Source organism: Struthio camelus, chromosome 1 (assembly GCF_040807025.1).
Source record: "Struthio camelus isolate bStrCam1 chromosome 1, bStrCam1.hap1, whole genome shotgun sequence".
NCBI lineage: Eukaryota > Metazoa > Chordata > Aves > Struthioniformes > Struthionidae > Struthio > Struthio camelus.
Window position 1 is genome coordinate 52,228,383 of NC_090942.1, and position 17,248 is coordinate 52,245,630.

General features: G+C 47.4%; 1 protein-coding gene across 3 annotated transcripts in view; it reads right to left on the reverse strand.

Moving 5' to 3' along the window:
- NTN4 (netrin 4) overlaps positions 1 to 17,248 on the reverse strand; it is a 50,940-nt gene that overhangs the window by 25,900 nt on the left and 7,792 nt on the right. For all 3 annotated transcript variants that reach the window (XM_068938053.1, XM_068938043.1, XM_068938063.1), the window contains exon 3: positions 1,749 to 2,027. In XM_068938053.1, the coding sequence (XP_068794154.1) occupies positions 1,749 to 2,027 (279 nt within the window). The remainder of the gene's footprint in view (positions 1 to 1,748; positions 2,028 to 17,248) is intronic.

The window sequence follows — 17,248 nt, forward strand, 5'->3', positions numbered from 1 at the left end:
AAACTTCACCTTTGGGACTCCTGCCACATAAATATTTATAACTGGAGTTTAATTCTCCGGTTCCCTAGGGCCTGGAGCGGGGGCTTGCTGCTATTTCTTGATTTGTTTTTTCAGTGTGATCCTGGCCTTTGATTCCTTCCCACACCATTCCCTGTTACCTATGCGCTACTATTTCTACAGGCTACAGTTGTACTGGAAGTATATTTGGCTCCATCTCTACTATAACCCTCAGCGGTGCGCTGGGGCACACTCCCATGCAGTTGTATCACACTGAAATAATCCCAAGAAAACAGCTTCTTTCAGGACTGTTGCCCAGGGAACATCTGTGAAAACCAGAGTAGTGCTACTTGAAACGAGCTTATCAATCATAGCACTGCATGCTTTCAAATTTGTATATTTTCAAGATGTTGCAAGACTAGCTCTATTAGAAGAGAAACACGCTGTCTGCTTCATGTTTGAGACCATAATTCAACTCAAATGAGAGTTCCCTGAAGAGCTGGATAGACGCCAAGCTTCTTACCTCTAGTAATTGGCTTATGTTTTTATGATCTTCCTCTTTTTAACCTTATTCAATGCAATATGTTTAACTGCCCTGACCTTCCCTACCTCTCCTGTGCCAGAAAAACTAGTACTTTCAGAGCCAGCCAAGGCAGGCAGAGAGAACAACCTTAAGAGGGCCCAGCCCAGAGACTACAGCAATTTTCTGCTGGTTTTCAGCCGTCATTAGATCACTGGGTACTCCCAACCATCTGGGTACTTACAAGAGAGGTTTGGACCCTGCCCTGAGCGCACTATGTGGGTATGTAGGTTTGAAAACATGATTTCCACCAGCTGCTGGTGGTGAGGGCAGACAGCCCTGCCTGCGCAGCACCCGGGTGTGGGCACGCTGCTGCTCCTCGTGGCTCGGCGCCTGGGCGAGGAGGCATCTGCACCCTGCTGGGGCGCCGCTGAGCTGGGCACGTCCTGAACAGCCAGCCAAGCCGCGCAGCTGGCACTGAACCTGGTGGTGCCGACCATCACGGTGGCAAACGCTTCGGCTGCTGCAGTGCCCGTGTTTCCTCCAATGGGTTGGTGGCTATAAGCCATATCTTCAGGATGTGGGAGACCTGGATTTTGGGTCTTTGTCAGTCTCGAAGGATCTGAACTCACGGCTCTTGTGATGAGAGCTCCCTTGCAACCAGAGCCTAGGGCTTTTATCCAGAGATATGTGAGGTAAAGCGCAACAGAAAGCCCTGGGACTGAGAGCCAAAACCCAGCTCTCCCGCCTCTCGGCTTGGGACCCAACTCAGTACCTGAGGAACCTCCAGAAGCAACGGCAATCGCAAGATCCCTACAGCCTTCAGGGAAACATCTGTCATGATAATGCCCTGTACTTATCATCTTCTAGACATTGTGTTATTGCTGGTTAGGATTTGAGGAAAGAAGGGAATCAGTGACTTTAATTTTCTTTAAGGATCCACCTGAAATAAAAAAACTTAACTTGGTGTGGAGTAACTATTTCTGCAGCCTTGAAGGAAGGGGGTCCTGGTGGACCCTACTGCACTTTAAACCAAGACACAAGGGAAGTGCAGTTCCTCAACCCCTCCTGGGGACCACCTCCTTTTTAAAGACTGCTTTCGCTTAGTGTGTTTTGAATTTAGGGCATCATGTGTCAAACACCGTATACGCGGATCAACAAACCATACTGTCCCTACTATTCTTAAGCCTCTAGCCTCTTGCCGTGCCGACGCTGTTCCGTGTCTACCTACCACGTGGAAAACGCCGGCTGCCTTGACGGGCCTGAAGCCAGCGACGGGTACGCAGTGGTCCGCGTGGCCGTTGCAGAAGCAGCTGCCTTTCACGATGAAGTCGTAGACGGCGAAGTGCAGGAGCTGCGGGGGCTTGGCCGGCAGGCCCTCGGCGCGGCAGGGGCAGCCCTGCCGCTTCAGCAGCCGCACGCGCAGGTTGGTGATCTTCAGCTGCTCCTGGGCCTCAGCGCTGTACGGGTCCTCGGCCGCGTAGGGCGGTGACAGAGCTCGGTATATAACCTGCGCAGAGAGACGCCGGGGAAGGAAACACAGAAAGCGGAAATAAGGGTGTCAGCCGCAGCTCCGGCTGCCCGGGGTGCATGAAGCCCGACCGATGCCCGCGGAAATTTCCCCGTTAACAGATATCCAAGGCAGTCGCGTCGCAGCCGCAGCGGGAACAGGGGGCTCAGCGCAGAGATGGGCCTTCCTCCGGGCCATAATACGGCGGGAAAGTGTTTAGTAGTCTGCTTCCTTCCCTCCCCCCAACAAAACGGGGGCTTTTTTTTTTAACAGATAAAGCTCAGATTTCCAAATATTTGGCGCATATCAGTCCCAGGCTGCGTCCTCGTGGAAAAGTGATTAGGTGGGGCAATTAGTGACAGCGAGCTGATAGTCTAGAAAACCGAGATAAGAAAGAAAGAAAAGTTGGGGGCTTCTTAAGTTTAAACAAATACTTATCAGCCAGCCTTTATTTTAACTTCAGTTGGATAGAATAAGTAAATATTAGTTCAAATTGAAAATTGAGAGCACTAGATAAAAATAACTAATTTTCTTTAAGACATTTATTTACAACTTGTTGGTCTAGGTGCCTGCAGTGTGAAACCAGGAACGGCATGTAATTCATATAACTACCATTCACATAAAATGACATATCTATGACACCCGCATCAGTTACTGGTACATCGGATTTATGGTCCACACTTTTAAAATACTTAGATGGTTCTTCACTGAATAGTTTCGGAAGGCTTGACGACTTTATAATATTACAACTGGGTGCCCACACCCGGGGTGCCGAGGGGGTCATGTTGCGGAGAGGAGCTGGGCGGCTCCAAGGGACCCAGAAGGATGGGAAGGAAACCTATCTTAATGAACCTCTTAATCACTGGTGCCAATTGCTCAGGCATGGGAGGTGGGCAGGTTGCTGCAGGGCCACTTCTCCGTGGCCCTCTGGCTACTTGGCAGCTAGTCCCCCAGGCCGCTCAAGCAAATTGCAGCCTCCTCTCTTTAAATTTGCTGTTACTGAAGATCTCTTTCAGCTCATGAAGGCTTCCCTTTAATTTTACCGGGATTCACGTACAGTAGAGATAACAGCCCGCTCGCCAGACTGCTGGCGTTGCCTGCCGGCTGCCGTCTCTCCCAGCCTGCGGCTGCTGGCAGAGCTCCTGGCCGGGGCCTGGTTGTTTTCCAGAGCTGCCAAGTCCCAGCCAGAGGAAGTTTTGTCAAGGCCTGGAAGGAGATTTAGAGCTTTTTACATTGCTCGAGCTGAATGGTGGCAGTGTGCTTTTGTGCACCTTGTCAGCCTGCCAAACGCGGTAGCGATCCGTGCGCTGGTGACAGCGGGGCTTGGACATCCTGGTGCCCGACCCCGTGCGTTAGCACGCACGGAACAGCACAGCGGCGGGCGCTGACAAGTGCAAGCTAAGCAGTCGTGCAGGCGCTCCTGCCAGCCGTCCCCGGGCTGCCGCAGGTCTGTGCCAAGGCGCCGCCGCGATGCCAACGGTACCTCCCGGAGATACGTGAGCGTTTGGCTACTTTTCCCTAAAAGCTGTGCGAAAGGGAGAAGGCTAGCTGGGAGAGGTGGTCAGAGGACAAGGCAGGTTGATGGTGTGCCCCTTGCGTAGACGTGCTGAGTCTGATGAGGGATATGAATAAATAGTAACACATCTCAAAAGGTCCTTTTGCTCTTTTCCAGGAACATACCCCTTTTCCGCTTTCCTAAAATTGAAAATACTAAGCAGATATGAACACAAACCCAAACGTTAGCTCCTCCACATCTCCCCAAGGCTTGTTATTTACCCAAATTTAAATCAATGTCATTCTGATCACATTTACTCATTAGGGGCTTTGTGAACACAAGATGTTTTCAGATATGGAAAGAAAATTCCCTGGAAAACATCCACATCTGAGACATTCGCTTCCTTTTAGTGGAGATGATGGAAAATGCAGGGCTGAAAATTTTCAGTAAAAAACTAGCCCTTTGGATTCCTTGTGATTACATAAATCGCATCTCAGAGAATTCTTTGTTCTTCCTGATTCAGATCAGAGTGGTGAAGGAAGCACATAAATGGGAACAGCTTATGCTAGATGCAGTCACAGACTTTCTTCTCATCCTTTTCAGTGACTCTTATTTATCCATGCACATGCATCCCATGCACGTGACTGATGTTTATAACTAGCAGAGATAGTCGCGGTGAGCAAATCAATAACTTGGAGTGCCTTTGCACTTGGAGAGTTAAATCCTGGCCGTGTGGAACTGAGGGGGAGTTATGCTACTGGTTTCAATGGAGCCAGTATTCCAGCTCGATTCCTAAAATGTTACAAACATTTCTTTTTATGGCTACTTGAAAACAGTGATGCTAAACATGACCGCTGCCTGCAATTCCCGGCGGACTACAAAGACCAGCTTCTCATCAGCTCGCTGTGGCTGCCCCGAATCGCTTCAGTGACGCACAGCCATCCTGAACTCGAATCGGTAGGCCAGCGGCTCCAGCTTCAGGGCCCCTTTGCCATATGAAGCCTGGCAGAATAACAGGAGGAATCTGGTCCCAGTACTGCCAATACAGCCAACGCCCCTCCAGATACTAGTAGATCTGTTTTAATAAAATACAAAACAGCCGCTATAACATGTAAGACACCATACAAATGGCAGTTCCCTGCACTGTCCCAGCCAATCGAGCTGGGATGCCCAGAGGCTGCATAAGAGGATCAAGAACATGTTTCCCAGCAGGATTTCCCTGTTAACCTTGCTGATTTAACCCATCCATCTCGGGAATAATCCTGGCACATGACCTGGGTCACACTGTCCTTGTACATGAAGCAGCTCTACCCTGCCAAGGACCCACAACCTCATGGTTCAGCCGTAGACCTAATGCTGGGCCCTGGGCTATGGTGTGCCGTCTGCGAATGAACCACGGTTTGCACGGCAAATCTGATTGTGTTTTTATACCTACAGCTCTTTGCTGGCAGCCCCTGAGCACACCAATCAGACAACCTTCTAAACCAATATACTGTTTAATTGTAACTGCACAGAGGAAGTATTTAGGCAGGATGTGAGAAGAACTTACAGCGTACATACATGTTTATCTTGCCTATCTTGTGCACCTTACGGTATGGCTTTTGTGACCTTCCTCCTGGTTTTGGCAGTCTTCCTCCCATTGCCAGCAGGTGCCCGAGCAGCCGGAGCAGCTCCCCAGCAGCGGGTCTGTGCCCGGGGGAGCCAGCAGCCCCCAAACCTCCTGCATCGCCACCAGGTCCCCGTCCCTTTTCCTGGTTCAGCTGGCTCCACGGGAGGCTTGGACAGGCACCTCGGAGCCAGCACTTTTCAGCAGCCCTGGAACAGCCGTCAAAACAACCGTTTAAGGTGAAACGACTAACCCGGAGCTGCTGCTTCCTCTTCCCGACAGCTCTTCAAAGTCCTCCCGGTTTAGCCCACTAAAGCGACACCAAAAACACGCAGCCCCGGCTCGAGCAGCAGGGACAGAAACCCTCGCCAGCAGCTCGACAGCTGCAGCCAGAGTCTTGGCTGACTCAGGCACGTTTCAGCCTTTTGGCTATGGAGTCAATTATTCTGGCAGACTTGAAGGGGGAAACGCACATTCCCTCAAACCTCTCTGATAAGTCTCTCTTTTAAGGCCAATTATTCTTCATACAGAAGAAGTCCTGGAAAAGGTCCTGCCAAAGAGTCCTACCAAAGATAGCTGTACTGTGATTATACAAGGAAGATATCTAGTTTAATGAGGTAGAAGAGAACGTCCTTCTTGATCATCCTTAAAGCCTGCATTCAGCAAGCCTCACCATCTTACAGCATCTGCCTCTGCGTACAGGCCCTACAGACACTATGTCAAAAATTAGCATTATAATGTTAGGAAGATGACATGAAGTTGAAAGGACTGGATCTTTACATCAGCAGCTGTTTAGTAAATGCCTTAATGCACATTCTGGTTTTGTAGAACCAGCAAGTAATAAATTAAAATCCCGCAACACTTCTGTGCTAGACATGCCAAAAAGTATCCTATCAAAAACATATGTTTGTCCCCAACGTTGCCAGCTCTGTTCTCAGTTCTAGTCTCCCTTCTCTGCTGCACCTGCTGCATTTCTGTGCAAATCAGGCAATCTTGCACACTCCTCTCTTCCACATCGATGTTTCCTTTTACCGTGCAAAAGACACATTCCTTCCACACCACGTGGAAACACTCTGTTGGTTCCTGTCTCCTGTAAACGAGATGCTTGTACGAATCAGTGCTAACAGGGGAGTGATTTTAAACATACACAAGGATTTTCTTCTTGGGAGAGGTCTACCTACACAGCCAAATACTCTCTGGTGGTGCCAGAGAGAATTTTGCCCCCACAAAAAACATCCAACAAAGAGATAACAGTTTCAGCAAAAAAAAAAAAAAAAAGAAGGGAACACCATCGCCACCTCCATGGGCTGGCTCTGCTCCATGGAGAGGGGTGCCCAGAGCCTGACGCACCCCCATCCGGGCACCCCAGGGGCGGACACCGCTCACTGCTGCCCTCCTGCCTCGCCGCAGTGACGGGAGGTGGCCGGGACCTGCGGCAGACAGTGGGAGAAGACCAAGCGCTACCGCCCCTGTAGCACCCTGAGCACAATGCGGCATAAAAATACTCTGGTTTTCAGCCAGACTGCTCCGGCTCTCTGTGGTTTGGGCACATCATAACATAGACACCCTCTAATAAATTTTCACAGCATTTCCATTTCCTTGTATGTGGTCATGAGCAACTCTTGATCTGTTGATTATTTCACTTTTTTTTTTTTGTCTTAATGGCACAAGAAGCCTTAGCTACTCACTCTTCCCCAGACGCAAAAATGTAGTCCGGTATATAAATAAAATAGCGTCCATGAACGTGGCGCACTCAAGTAACCGCTTGCACCATAATGACCTTGCTTTATAAATACATAAAAGTCCCTTTGCAAGAAGTACCCTAGTATGTTTACACTCGAAAGGCAATGAAAGGACAGCTTTATATATATATCCACAGTGGGAAGGAAAATGCTAATGAAGGATGCTGAGAACACAACAAAATAAGCTCCGAGGTCAACGTTGCCTGAGGAAGTCAATAAAACCGGTGAAAGATTTACCACTAGCAGAGCTTTCTAGATGAGTCATAGGTGCATCTTAGACTGCTGAGCTTCCACCAGCCAGAGCTGCGGGGGCCCGAACCTGCTGGCCCTGCGTGCGTACCGCTTCCCAGGGCCCCAGCGCAGTCCTGGAGGTACCAGGCTCAAACATCCGAATGGGAGAACGGCCTCTGAGCCTGGAAGGCATCAGAAGATGATTTGCAAAATGACAACAAAAACTAGTAAACGAAAGAGTGAATAAACGAATGGGTAAGTGAATAGGCATACGCACATGGAAAAAAGCCAACAAATGAGCAAAACATCAAGAAAAAAAAGTAATAAACAAGTATGAAAAACATAACCACATTTTTGTTTGTTTGCAAATAAAAACCAAAATGGAAAACCAACACTGCATGAAATGGTCTGTATTTTCTTTCAAAAAAAGCACCAGACAAAAGAGAATGACACTCTCCCCTGTATCGTCTGACCCACGTCCGTGAAAACGCACCTATAAGCGCTCTCTGACTATGATCTGTCTAAAAAAGGGATTCTGCTATTTGGCTCCTGGGCATTTGATAAATTTAGTACTGCTTTATTTGATTTTTGCAAGTGTTTTTATTCATTTTCATGTATTTTACAAGAACACGGAAAAAATTCTAATACGAAAAAAAAGAATGCAAGGTTTGCTATTTTCTCCAAATACAGTCTCAGCTGAAAAATGAGAAACATGCATCAGCTTATAAGAGGGAATGTGACATCTAGGTAAGTGTTTAACAGAAATGTTAAGGCTTCCACTAGGAGCCTACAGTGTTTCTTGGTATGTGGGCACTAAATAAATATAGCTAAATAGCCTGTATTATTAGGCTCTGTTGAATCTCCATGTCATTGGAATCTATGTGGTTTATTTAGTACTTGTACAATCCTTTGAAAATATAGGCAGTAAAGCCCATGGTGGAGCTCTGCCAATGTACCTGGGACCTCATTCCCTTCATCTCCTGAAACATTTCTCTCGAGTCCTTGAGCCCTGCACCCAGTTGATGCTCCACACTGCCTGCTGCAAGCTGGGGGACAGCTATGCCAAAGCGGGGGCTGGGAGCCTTCTCCCCCCACCTCCCGGCCACAAGGTCTCCAGCTGTGCTCACACATCTGCTCGTCTCCCTCGTTCGCAGATGCAAATAACTGCAAAGCAAACGTCAGCCGAGCTATCTGCTTAAGGTGAAGTACTTCGTGCTATGCCCTCTGCTGTCCCCCTTCCACCATCCCAGCTCACCTCATCCTTGTCCTCATCCTTGTCCTCGTCCTCATCCTCGTCCTCATCCTCGTCCTCGTCCTCGTCCTCGTCCTCATCCTCATCCTCATCCTCAGCAGCTGTGTGCCTGCCACCATCACCACCTTCACCCACCGATTTACCTGCGGGTTGGGCTCAAGACCTTTTCTTTTCTTATCGTTGAAGTTATCTCAGAAGATTCTCTTGGTTTAAAAAAGGGGGATAGTTTTGAGGCCCTGCTTACCCACTGGAACTTTTTCTTCCACACATTTTCCACCGCTGCTTTGAAGCAAGGCTGCTGCAGGAGGACCATTTCCTCACCCGAGACCCTCCATGCTGCAGGTGCGCTTGGGGGGCACCTTACTCTGAGCAGGGTTAAAATCGTGACACTTATCTTATCATTCCCCCTGCAAACATCCCCACTCAGCGGAGCAGTAAGCTTAGCCCTCTGTAACCAGGAGCCCTGTACGTACACGGCACAACCAGCTCCCCACGTCTGCTCTGCTCCTGGGCACCCAGCTACCTGCCTGGGGATATGGCAAGCTGGCTTTGCCTCATGGCTTCTCCCTGCCCCAAAGACCGTGTCTAGGTAACTCACAGTAAGTGTCCTGGGGTAAAGCAGAGGCTATTATGCATTTGGAAAAGCTCAGCAATTGCATCCAGGAGGAATTTGAGGAGTCTGGATATTTTTCTAGAATTTCCGGTCCACAGACAGCCGGGGAGGACTGGTATGTCTGAGGGTGAGCACGTGGTCTCGGGGGTGCACGCGCAGGGCACCTGGTGTGCCGGCAATGTTGTTCATGTCCTGCTCAGATGAACTTTCCACATGCGGCAAAATCCAGCACAGCAGGCGTCGCTGCCCATGCCCGGGCCACGTAGGGAGCGAGTGCGCAGCAGACCCACGGCAGAGCCTGCTGGCCAGCTTCCCTGGGTATCCGTTACCCAGCGCACGTGGATGCGTTTCCATCCAGGAAACTTGAGCAGAATACAGCAGCGCTAGTTTTCAGATGGGCTTTCTTGGTTCCTGCACTTCTCCTGTAGCTTAGCCTGGGCTTTCACGCCGTCCTTCCCCTCTCCCTGTCTTGAGCCCTACCTGCCCACAGAAATGCAACGGACACTGATTGATGCTGGAGCAGTGGGTGCTCAGCACCCCTGGGACACCCTGATGCTCTGCCGACCACCTAGGGTGCCGCTGCAGCCCTTCGGGGCAGCTGCCTCCTCCCTCCCACCGCGGCTCCCCTGGGAAAAGCAAGCGTTCTCGCAGAGGAGTTACCCCGAAGTGGCGGCTGCTTTCAACTTTTGCTTTTCTTATTTGGAGAAGCTTAACAGGGAAATTTTATTGGGCCAATTAAGCTTTCTTTCTAAATAGATGTAAAAGTTAAAAGCAATCGTTTCCCTTGCTAAGCATTATGGAAAGCTCACAGGGGGCAATTAGGCTGATTTGTAGAAATGGGTGGTTTAAAGATAATAGTAATGATGCAACATATGTGTGCCCACTGGGGTTTTCTATAATGTCAATCTGCCACAGCGTTTGCTTTCAACTTCCATCCAAGAAACTGTATTAGGAGCAATAAACTCATCATCAACATGAAAGCCTGATTAGGCTTTTCTGTTTTTTCATTTGCAGAACGAGTCAAATCTAAATTTAGCTGTGGAAATTCAGCACCAGCCAGGTACTCCCATTTCAAGGAGGGTGCCTCCACATGCCCTTCTCGCACTCTCTTTCAATCAGGCTCGTGTGCTGCGCCCCCACCTGCCCCTCCATTAGTCCTCAGAGGTGCAGAAGAGCCTTGGAGCTGAGCCTGCTCCCAGCTCAACTCCCTGCACCTTTCCATTAAAGAGTAATTAGGCCTAGCACCCACTGACACTTGAAGGAAAGTCTTGTTGTACACGTGAGGATGGTAAACCTAAAAAACTCTGGCTGCTTTGGCTTAGTGCCTGCAGTAGACTTACCTCAGGAGCAACAAAACTGAAATTTAGACCATGAGTGTAGCTGGGCTAAAGTACATGTGGGATTACACACATGGCATTTTCAGCTGTGCTTCTTACCAGCATCTTACCAACTTCATACACATCTACCAGTGCCTGTAAACTACTCACGTTTCAAGAACTGCTGTGCCAAGTGGTCAGATTCACTCTGCAGTAATAAATTGTATTTGGTACACACAGGGAGCACTGACAGTCCTACCTGCACTGACATCTGTGGTGACCCTTTTATACAGAGGGAGACCTCAAGCACAGAAGTTATATGATTTAACTGGAATCACATAGCGGTGGTAGAAGCAGAGCAGGGAGCGCTGTTTGGGCTGCCTGTCTGCCATACTCATGGTCTAACCACTAGACCTAGTGCTGCTGATAACCAACATATTTCCTGTCAACACATGTCCTCTGGAATACAGAGATATTCTACAGATAGATAAGATTTTTACTGTCTTTCATTTTCATTACTGAAGGCTCAAATCCATGCTGGTATTTACTTTCCTGGTTACTTTTTTGGCACTTAATTTCCAGGGATTTTCCATACCAATCTGGTCAACATCAGTCACATTCTCTCTTTGGCTCTTCCCAGAGGGGAGGACGGTGTCTGCAGAGGAGTGTTTCATTTTGGTAAGGTCCTCATATTTTTCAGGTTAGTGTCCCGCTGAAATAAGACTTATGCAATTACACTGCGTGCTTATCTGTGTGTCTGTCTATCGGTCCCTCCTGAAAACTTTTCAACCACTGGCTAACTTTAACCACATTTGACAGATGTATCTTTAAGATATTAAGCTCCTAAATTTGTAATAAAAAGTCTTGTTCCTTACCAAAATCAAATCCAGTGAACTTCCCCTCCATGAAGAAAGCTGCTAGAACCACGGTGCTGGTACCCTTTATTGGCAAATGGTGATGTATTACCCCCCACACAGAAGAGCTATTAAGAGAGAAACCCATCAGTAGCTATGTGCAAGGTTAGATGCAGTGACCCTGGGCTAAAAAAAGACTTTTGGCAGATGCCGTAAATAAATGACATGGTGTGGGAAGTTCATAAGCCTTAATGGGGCAGGTATCACCTACAAGCTCCTCTGATACACTTCTTTATTTGTCTGCTTGTCAGATGAAGTGGACTCTAGGGAAGTGTCCCTCTTTTCCTCAAGGGGAAGGCCTGACCTGTACATGCACATTCAGAGTGTGCACTTCAGCATCATCCGAATGAGATGAAACAGCAAGAGAAATTGGGGAACCTGACCCGTTACTGCGGAGAATAACTTAGACTTAGTGACTTAGACTTAGAGAAAGCTCTAAGATCACTGCGAGCAAATGGAGCCTGTCTTTCCAGCCTCAACGTGAGGCGCTCTATCCATACCCCCAAGCAATGGCAAAATGGCAAAAGAAACCCACCGTATACGACCAACAGCCATCCACTGAGCTCACCAAGATACTGCAGAAACGGCACTGCTGTGGCTAGCAGCACTACTTAATATAGTTTGACAAAGGACGTCATTTGGCTTGTGCCTACAGCCCTTCTGCTATCTTTTACAGCACATGAAACAAGGCAAATAATGTGTTGTCTCACCATCCAAGAGTCACACGATCTTACAAAGATTTAAAAAAGAAAATCCAGCTGTTTCAAATGACTGCCCTTTGTGGAGGCCTTGACTGGTTAATTTACACTAATACAACTTACATTTTTTGGGAAACTCAAGGCACGGTTCTGCCCTTTTCAAAAGTAACAAACCGTAGGGGGAAAATTGTTACTCAAGAGCCGAAGCCAGCAGGTGAGCGGCTGAAAGGGGCACGAGGAAAACCTGGTCAAGAGCCTCAGGATTTCCCCAGAACCCCTGACATCTCTGGCCACAAGCAGTCAGATGCAAGCCATCTTCTCAACTGCCTTTCAGGATCACACTGCACAACTTCATTAGATGAAAATGAAACACTGCATTCAGACGGTGATCACAGAAGTAATATTCTTATCACAAAAATATCTCTCCAGCTCAAAGTATTTGGATTTCTTCACCTCCAATTAACAGTGCTGTTCCTAGGACTGGAAGCTTATTCCCACAATGGCTTTACTTTGCCTAGTCACTATTTTCTCTCATCAGACACAGACAGAAGCGTTCAGTTTGTTGGCTCACGAAAAACCTTCAGATGAATAATGTCATTGGATATTCGCTGTTAAAGAAAAAAATCATTATAATGTTCTCATTTTCGAAATCTTGTCTTCAAAACCACTGTTTTCAAGGCTGTACTATCCCGCATAGGAAAAAGAACCAGCACATTTCAGCTGACAACAAGAAGTAGTCCTGTGGCCTACCAGCAAGAAAGATGATATTTAAACACTCTTCCCTCCAGCAATTCCTCTCCTTTCCCCATCCCTACAAAGATTTATGTGCTCAGTTGTGGCCTGCCAGCAGTACCTGTTTTGCACATGGACAATGAGGAAAACCTGGAGCTACATCCCAAGAGCCAGGCAGAGGACTGGACTTGCTTGTTCATAGGCAGTGCTGTGAGAAAAGCTGGCTCGCTCCCCAGAGCTGCAGAAAAACCCCCTTAACAGCTTCTGAGCAGGGCACGCCGCTGCAAAAGCCTGCGAGGCAGCAGGCCAGTGCTGTGGCAAGAGCGCCTGCAGGAGTACTGGAGCATCGGGGGGTTTCTTTCAGCCCAGGACTAACTTGTTGTCAAGAACATTTTGCAACTGCTCTGGTCTTCGATGAAAAGGCTTTGTGTCTACGCATCTGGCTGCTTACTGTTACAGTAGAAACCATTCATTTACCATGTGCTACACTTCATTTTAGGAAAACGAACACCGGTTTGACTTACATGCAAATATGCACAGTCAAAGAGGCCATGAGAAACAGCACTCCTCACCTTTCAGCCTAGTGCTGTAGATTTTGAGTCATTGCATACATCTATGGTAATTTTGTTTTGGACCTTAACTCCTTTTCCTCCTGGAAATGTTGCCCAGGTGGAATTTGAGGACTTTGCCATTTGTCTAGCACTTTGGATGTCAATAGACTGGAAATCTCATGCAAACACCCATTGTGCATGCACAGATTAAGTCCACAGACATGAAGTTTTGATCCAAAACTTCTGAGCTCTGTCAGACTCACCGCGCTTCCCGTGTGTACGTTTGTATCCAGGAATCCCAATGAGAAACATGGCAGCCCTACTTTACAGCCAGCAAACGGGGAGCTGAATAAGTGTGCCAGTCTTCCTTTCATGCCAAAAAGGAATAGCGAAACGAAGCAGTGGGGTGCAGTGCTGGAAGAGAGGCTCTGGCTTCACCACTAAAATCCCGTGCTGCTTTTCTCAAGGGAAGCAATAGTCCTGCTAACAAGGCCAGATGCCAATTTAGAAAATTAAATTCTGCCTACACAAATTCCTCTTGTTTCATCTGGGTACAGTGCTCTTCACTTCCTACATAAGGACATAAGTTTGGAAAGGATCTCTCAGAGTCATGGAACCCATTCTCTCCTATTATAGACAGCCTACAATATATCCCCTTTCACAGACCGGCCAGGCTCCCTCTTAGGAATAATTTGTTTTAGCCATAGTTGGAGGCTGATCCAGAAGCTCCGATCTGCAATAGTTAGAAACTCGCTGTTCTAACCAGGGGACTGTCGATACGTGTTATTAAACATTGGCCATGCTCCATCCCAGAGGTGGCTGCACTTCAACAGCTGGCCAAGCAGAGGGCCAAATTCCAAGTGCCATAAACAGTAGAAAAGGCAGGGAGAAAAGGAGATGATGAGACCTTTTTGTTGACTCATTGCAAAAAGGGAAATATATGGAGGATCACTTTACCCTGGAGGGTGAAGGAAGCATCTCATGCATGCCCTGGTCCTTCAGAGATGCTGAATGCCTGGGAAGCCCTGCAAAGGGATATGTCAGTGCCCCGGGACTGCCAAGGGGACACAAGGGCTTTCTACAACCTGGCCCAAGGTGCTTGTCTGGCAGCATCACCCATGCTACTGCACATACAGAAAACCTAAGGGAAAGGCAGGCGTTTGTCCCCAGAAAACAGCAGTCCTGTCGCTCAGCCCTGGTGGTGCCCAAACTCTGAAGGGAAGGTACCTTTTACAGTAAAATTCCCCAGATATCGAAGCTTCACCTCTGTGCATGCCCAGAATTGCCCTTGTCTTGTGTCCTCTCAGGCACAGGAAAAAACAAAATTTAAGCTCAGGTTTCCAATTTTCCCCTGAATCCCCTCTTTGCTGCCCCATTATTCAAAGGGAAAGGCACAAGCTCCCCCACGCTACGTTAAAACAAGCAGAAATCCCATGCAAAGATTTGAAAGAAAGGGCCTAGCTGCCGAAAGGAAAAGCCAAGTGCTGGAGGGAGCTGAACAGAGAGACACCCTTGCTGCAGCCAGATTTTTAGGTTCCTACACCGTTTCTTTGACTCCAGCCTAGTTCGCTTACGTCATCCCATTAACTGTTCCACTAGAAATCCTCATTCTTGTCCTTTTGCTTAGGAAATAGGGGGCCCCACATTTAGCTAAATTCACTGAGATAATGCAAAAAGTGGTGCTGTCTGGCCATGATCATGGTCGCCACCAGTCCCCATCTGATTAGGAAGCTCCTTCTCTTGCAGTACTTTTGTACAAGACCCAAAAGGGAGCATTTTCCCACAGCCAGAATGATCAGGAAGATGCTATTAAAGAGGTTTTTTTTTTCTTCAAAATGCACTTCTACAAAGTATACAGATGGCACTTGAAAACATACTGCCTTCGATGTATCCTTATATGTCCTGTGCACTGCTAACACCAGACACCAGCAGGACCTCACTTTCCCTGTGGCCAGTTTGGGCCTTTATTTTCTCCTTGTCCAGACATCAATGGCACAGAACCATTAACAAAACAGTTTGCAACCCTCTGATGGACTGAAATCTGTTTTGAGGTTATTCTTTCACATGTGCACAGTTTGTTTGTGGAGTCCTAAGTCCTGCAAGTGACTGAACTCAAATCTCCCAGGCCCAAGAGATCCTAGATCCTCAGAGCAATGGAGATCCGGCTTCAGCTGAGGACACTAAAGAGGTGGTACATAAGTTTAAAGCCAAACTTTTTTAAGCCTAAAAGATGGGCAAAAAATGTGAAAAAGTTTCTAGGCTGCAGCACAGTGTTTCTATAATCCAAAATAAAGGCTTCCAAATAAAAACCCTGAGCAGCTTTAACTCCTGCTTGTGTCAGTGAGCATTAAAATTGCTCCGTGTCTATCAGGGCCAAACTCCTAATTAGCAGGACACAATTTACTTTTGCTCTACAGAGTTATTTTCAGGTAAAACCTGTAGGACTGGTGCGCAGCTCCTTCAGGAACAGAGGCAGGCTGCACGCAGTAACAGTGCAAGGCAGAGCACTTGAAGGTTTTCTGCTACAGGAGACACATGAGATCAATAAAATGCTCAGTAAAACACACACACCACAGTAAAACAGCAGCATGTGATGTTTCAAAAGTTGGAAGCATGTTAGAATTTGTTGCTGGAATATTGTCAAGCTGCAAATACACTTCTCCTATTAATAGAAAATAGCAACAATGGTTGAAGTCTCAAAGTGATTTATTAGCAGTATTCTGAATTGAGGAACACTCAAACAAGTTACTAATTTACTAAAATCTTGTCAAGGAGACTCTGCTTCAGTAAGTTCTTTTATCCTGGAGCTTGTCTAAATGGGGACACTCAGGCGAGCTAATCTGAATTGACCACAGATGGGAATTTAAAGTGAATGAGATAATTGCATTGCAGAGTGGACAGTCACTCTCACTCACAGTTAAAGAATTAACATCTGCTCAGGGCCTCACGTACATGAGCCCTTAACAGTGACATCTAGTCAAAGGTAATTTTAAGATTAGCCTGTAAAGGCAGAAATATTAATATGATCCAAAATATGGGAGGGAAGATAGCCTTTTATGCATAGCAATAAAAATGGCATTCCTGTCTGAGCACGAAGCTGAAAGAGCTTATTTCTGCATCTTGTTTACTTAGATCAGATTATGTTTGGCTGGTGAATCCAGTTCTGATTTTCCTCACAGTAATGTGGCTCAGGGGTAACACCCTGGAAAGCAGTGAAATTACTCTGGATTTGTAGCACACTCTTATGACACAGGCTAAAACTTGGCCGTAGCCTTTCTCTTAAAATACTGATAATATGCGGGCAGCATTTAGAGGTTTCTGCCTAGGCTAAACGAACCGTTGTCGTGAAACAATTAATTCACTAAATCAAGCATAAGGAAAGTCTTCAGTGACCCCTTTGCACACAGCTGATCCTAAATTGTTCCCTGACAGGGAAGGAACGTGTTCTCCCCTTCACAGTGTTGCAAGCCTGATGGCTCCCGTTGGCAGATCTTGGGAGTTTGTTGGAAACCCCATCGGTTGCACTGGGGTTTCGTCTTCCTTCCCGCTCCTCCTTTGCTCGCTCCAGAAGAGCCCTATGGCAGGGGACAGTCCGACCCGAAACATTTAACCGAGGGAGCTCCTGACAGCAGCCCCAAACTAGAGGTGGGCTTCTGAACAGCACGCACTGAGTATCTGGGGATGCCTGGGCAAGTAGCGCCCACCATCTGGCTTTTCGCTTCCTAGCAAGGAGGGGTTCTGATGTTTTGTCCAGCTCCTGGATACTTAGAGAAAAGTCATTGCTTCACTGGCTGTTAAAAGGATTCTTCTTCGTCTGAGACCAGATTAAAGAGTCGGACTGCTCCCAGCCAGCGTTCAGCTCAGTAAAGTCTCTAAGCATATGCTTACCTGTAAGCATGTGCTTAATTCCCTCAGTAAAGCCTTTAAGACTAAAACCAGAGCATTAGTGTATTGTTCTTGAAAGCCAGCATATGGCTATAATTAGACTCTCCCTTTGGCCCCTTACATTATAGTTGATGGTAACTTTATGCAAAAAATAAATCTCAAATTACTCCTTCCGGTGGTCACATT